At 47.2% G+C, this 5,067-nt stretch overlaps 1 protein-coding gene across 1 annotated transcript; it reads right to left on the reverse strand.

The window, feature by feature from the left end:
* Positions 1-926: 926 nt before the first annotated feature.
* On the reverse strand, positions 927-2,829 carry LOC119102877 (uncharacterized). The gene is made up of 3 exons (XM_037226327.1): positions 2,815-2,829; positions 1,207-1,333; positions 927-1,126 (listed from the first exon to the last, which is right to left on the reverse strand). Exons 1-3 carry the CDS (start codon positions 2,827-2,829, stop codon positions 927-929), a joined length of 342 nt encoding a protein of 113 aa, XP_037082222.1.
* Positions 2,830-5,067: the final 2,238 nt, after the last annotated feature.

Here is a 5,067-nt window from a genome sequence, read left to right on the forward strand (position 1 = left end):
GCTTCATATTACTTTGGAGGCCTCTGAGCAACCCAGGGGCTCCTCATCGCCCCAGGGGCTCTGACCAATCTAAATCATTGGCCCCAGGCTCATCCCTGCTTGGATACTGGGTCATAAGGGCTCAGATCGACACGGAGTCGACTGCTTCGTGTTGGTGGTCTCTTCTTCATGCTGGTGGTGGTGCGTCTTGGCCAGCCTGAGGCTATTATTGACTCAGTGGCCCTAATCAATGTAAACTACCTGCCCAGTCATCTTTCTGTTCGGTAAATAGGTCCCCAGGTCCAAACGACACGGAGCCGACTGTTCAGTACCGATCCTTATTGACTCAGGGGGTCCCTCATAGGTGCAAAGTGCTCTCTGACTGGCATTTGAGGGTCCGGCACTGCGAGCCAAGCCCTTTAATGCGATGTCCAGCCAGCCCTTCGGGGCATCAAAACGCCCTGACTCGCTCGTCCCGAGGGGCCGTTCGGACCCTGGGGACTAAGCGGACGGAGTTTTATTCCTCTTTCTACCTGCGCTACTGCCCTGCCAGCAGCGCGCGGGTCTCTGAGCAAAACAAGAAGGCGAACAAAAAACGAATCAGCACTCTCGTACTTCTCAAGGAATCATTTTTATCTGCTCATGGGCCCTTTACTTTCGCTCGCGACTGTTCTTGAACGCCTGTAAGCCCAAAGATGTCCAATTTTGTAGCGTTTTGTGCTAAAAAAGCTGCGTCCGTTCTGCAGGTCATGCACACATTCGGAGCACACGCGCCACTTCGGGATCCAAGGGTGTCACTGTGCAATACATCTCTCTTGGGATTACATGATCACAGAAGTTATGACGTGCAAATTTATTGCCAAATGTGTGCACTTGTTATATATGCCAACTGGGTGCAGCTAAGGAGATGCATTAGCAATAGCACGTGGTGCGGTAGAGGAGATGCACTAGGCTGGGTACTGGCAGCCAGCATCTTCGGGCGCCTGGCACGCCTTTGCCTTGGCGTTGTAGTGGAGACCTTCGTTACAGAACTGATTTTTCGGGATTCCATTGAGACAGTAAATGTACCCATTGCAATCCTTCGGGTCGGGGATGAACGCGACTCCGCTGGGACAGCCCGACGCATCGGCCGTCGGCTCGGGACCACCTGGAACAGAAGGGCAGCCGCAGTGAGTGCCCACCACGCCCGGGTCACTGGCCCATCGGCCGCCCACCGGCCTTACCCACCTGACCTCCCGGTTCGAACCTTGACGGCCCTCTTACCACAGTCGTGGCTGCTGGGCAGGTCACGGTTCTGGATGTTGGGGTTGTACACCAAGCCGGTGGCGCAAGTTTCTAGGTAAGCCTTGCCACCCTACAACAGCGGCGAACGTTCACCCGATTCAGATCACACTCCTCCAGTGGTCCACCAAGAGATCTGTCCACCTGTGCACAGCTGACGACCTCGCTAATCACATCTCATCCAACAGAAGACACAAGGTCGGCGTCGGGGAATCGCACTGGATATCGGCGAAGCCATCAGCTGCTCTAACAGGTCTCAACTTTCTAGTACTCGCTTTCGATCCTTTCAACGTTTGATTGGAATCCCGAGAAAATTTCGAGAATTACAACAAGGTCAGAAGCCGCCATATCTCGGCGTAATCTTGTCATCACACAATCGTACTGAAACTTTGCGGAAGGACTGAGGCAAGGCATTACGATTACAAATGGAACAAGGGTCCGAACCATCGTTCTCGTCTGATGTTTTGACGTATACATAATGCCTCGGCCAATTAAAAGGAGTGTCCCACCTTTGGGGCGTAATGAAAAAACGTGCTCTGGTGAAATCTCAGAACCAGTTAGGTGTTACGGTTGCACAGGCTAGTGTCACTAAGCCACCGTGAAGATATCACGAGGACATTTTTTATTATATTCTTTCCTGGAGTACACTGTTAAAATTTTGTCGCTGCACTACAACTCTTTCTTTTTGGTGGTAACCCTAGAGTGTATCTCTAGTCCGCGACAACTGCAATTGTCGCGGACCTTGAAGGGTGACCTTGGGAGGTCTGACTTTTTGACGGACGCTAGTGCTTTCTGTGGTGAATATCTTGATGTTTGTAAGTTTAAATCAGTCGGTAAGTTTTGGGTGATATAGAGTTCCCCGTCTTTTGAGCCGGTGTTTGACCTTGAACGGTGACGGTGAGAGGTCAGGATTTTTTGACGGACGCTAGCTCTTTTTGTGGTGAAGATTCCGATGGTGGTAACGTAACAATCGGCCGGTAATTTTTGGGTGGTATGGAGTTCGCCGTCCTCTAAGCCCGCGTTTGACCTTGAACGTTGATCTTGAGAGGTCAGGACTTTTTGGCGGACGCTAGTTCTCTCTGTGCTGAATATGCCGTTGTTTGTAAGTTAAAAATCGGCCGGTAATTTTTGGGTGATATGAAGTTCCCCGTCCTTAAAGCCCGCATTTGACCTTAAAGGATCAGTGTAATGATGTTGTTTTGTTAAGTAAGTTAGTTCAATGTTTTGATGTTTGTAAGTTAAAAATCGGTCGGTAATTTTTGGGTAATAAGGAGAACCCCGTCTTGTGCGCCGGCGTTTAACCTTGAAGGGTGACCGTGAGAGGTCAGGATTTTTTGACGAACGCTAGCTCTTTCTGTGGTGAATATTCTGATGTTTGTAACGTAACAATCGGCCGGTAATTTTTGGGCGATATGGAGTTCCCCGTCTTTTAAGTCCGCGTTTCACCTTGAAGGATCAATGTAATGGTGTTGTTTTGATAAGTAAGTTAGTTAAATGTTTTGATGTCTGTAGGTTAAAAATCGGTTAGTAATTTCTGGGTATTATGGAGTTCACCGTCTTTTGATCCATCGTTTAAACTTGAAGGGTGATCGTGAGAGGTCAGGAATTTTTGACGAACGCAAAATATTCACCACTCTTTCTGTGGCGAATGTTTTGGTGTTTGTAACTTAACAATCGGCCGGTAATTTTTGGGCGATATGGAGTTCCCGGTCCTTTAAACCCGCGTTTGACCTTGAAGGGTGACCTTGAGAGGTCAGGACGCTCTGACAAACGCTTGTTCTTTGTGTGGTGAAGATTCTGCTGTCTGTAAGTTAAAAATCGGTCGATAATTTTTGGGTGATATTTAGTTCCCCGTCCTTTCCACCCGCGTTTAACCTGAAGGGTGACCGTGAGAGGTCAGAACATTTTGATGGACGCTAGTTTTTCTGTGGTAAATATTTTGATGTTCGGAGGTCAGAAATCGGCCGGTACTTTCAGGGTGATATGGAGTTCCCGGTCCTTTGAGCCCGTGTGTAACATTGAAGAGTGACCTTGAGAGGTCTTGACTTTTGGACGGACGCTAGTTCTGTCTGTGGCGAATAGTCTGATGTTTGAAGGTTTGAAATCGGCCGGTAATTTTTGGGTGATATGGAGTTCCCCGTCCTTTAAGCCCGCGTTGGACCTTGAAGGGTTACCTTAAGGTTTCACGACTTTTTGACGGACTAAATAATTCATTTACCTTTGAAACCAAAACTTAAAACTTTGAACTAAACCTACCTTTTACTTTATTTTGCGCTTGTGAATATTTTGATGCTCGCAGTTCTCAAATCGGCCAGAAGTTTTTGGCTCATATCGAGTTTCCCGTCGCTTGACCCAGCTTTTGGCCTTGAAGGTCACATGATATTGGAAAATAAGGGTCATTTTTGGTGTTCTCATGCCACAATTGACATTGAGACCCTTTTTCAGAGAAATCGGATCTCGTCATTGAAAAAATCGCCAAATAAGTCGCCAGCTTCACGGACATGCCGGCCATCCGGGCGCGCGTTAAGGGCTAATGCATTTTTTCATCAGTCTAAAAAGCGCACACGTTAAATATGCGCTCAGACTGCCTTCTAAATGTAAAATCTGATGTCATGAGGCGTTCAAGGATACATTTTTCAGAAGCGTTGTCATTTTCGCCCAACCGTTGGCCACAACTTAATATTAGGTGCTAGGCCGACGCTGCGCCTTCTACGTAGACTGCAACGCCTGGGGTCGAGGCTTGTGTTTCTAAGATTTTGGAGTGCGCATGCTCAAAAATATGTCACATTGTATTACTAGTTGATTGAAGTGTTCAAAGGTAATCATTTCGGAAGCAACATAATTTTCGTCCACCGATGGGCCACGGCTAAAATATTAGGTTCTAGGCTAACGCTCCGCGGACTATGGAGACTGCAACGCCTGGTGTCGAGGCTTTTGTTGCAAGATTTGCGAGCGCGCATGTTAAGAAACACGTAACATAAATTGTATCACTAATCGATTCCAACTGAATGTTGACCATTTTCAGACAAGCGTGGCTTGACCATGCTAATACACATTGTTGACCACTTGATCTGCAATCAAATTTTCATCTTCAAATTTGGATCAAGCATATCGATCTACAACCTACCTTCGCGATGTTGCCAATGTCTGTAGAACCCAGATAAAAAATTGACAAATCTTTTGAATTGATTCGGTTTAGAAAGAGACAACTACGCATCGTAAATTACGAGCCCCGATGGTTTCTTCCATGCAGTCGTTCACGCCTGATCTCTGCAACTTATTTGTCTCAAAATACGAACAGAATTGAGATTACGGTAGCCCCTGGTTTCTGTTCTGGCTGCAAAGTAAAAAAAAAACATTAAAACGAAGAAAACTGTGTAACTTGTTAACAAGCAAGCTATATCCGAGGATTTTGGTGGGGGATAACCATAAGATGGGCTTTTGTCAATCTTGTGTTACCCCTTGGCAAGGCTCTGGCTACGCCTCTGCCTATACACAAAAGCAGATCAAGTCGCATACGTTGCATGATAGGCAACTAAATTTCCGTTGGGGCATTTTATGCCTAAAGCAGACAGCTTCCCGGAGGCTATTTTTCTGTCATGGTGTGGTGTGAGGGAAGACAATTCGGAAAAAGATACTGTTGCAGGTGTCCAACACATGTTTCATGCACCATGTAGTAGCAACGCTGATCCAAAAGTGCGCAGCAATGCAGCCATACGATCAGTTCGCAGTCAGTCATGTGGGCGACATCCGGGCCAGGCCGGTGCCCACTGACGTCCGACAGGAGCAGTGCCCAGATAAGAAACA

The sequence above is a fragment of the Pollicipes pollicipes genome, unplaced genomic scaffold (genome assembly GCF_011947565.3).
Source record: "Pollicipes pollicipes isolate AB1234 unplaced genomic scaffold, Ppol_2.1 Scaffold_5724;HRSCAF=6776_pilon_pilon_pilon, whole genome shotgun sequence".
Taxonomy (NCBI): domain Eukaryota; kingdom Metazoa; phylum Arthropoda; class Thecostraca; order Pollicipedomorpha; family Pollicipedidae; genus Pollicipes; species Pollicipes pollicipes.

What these genes read in the sequence shown, in the direction of transcription:
- LOC119102877 (XM_037226327.1), bottom strand. An exon ending in GGTTCGAACCGGGAGGTCAG is followed by an intron (nt 1,127 to 1,206) that starts GTGGGTAAGGCC and finishes CTTCTGTTCCAG; the next exon opens with GTGGTCCCGAGCCGACGGCC.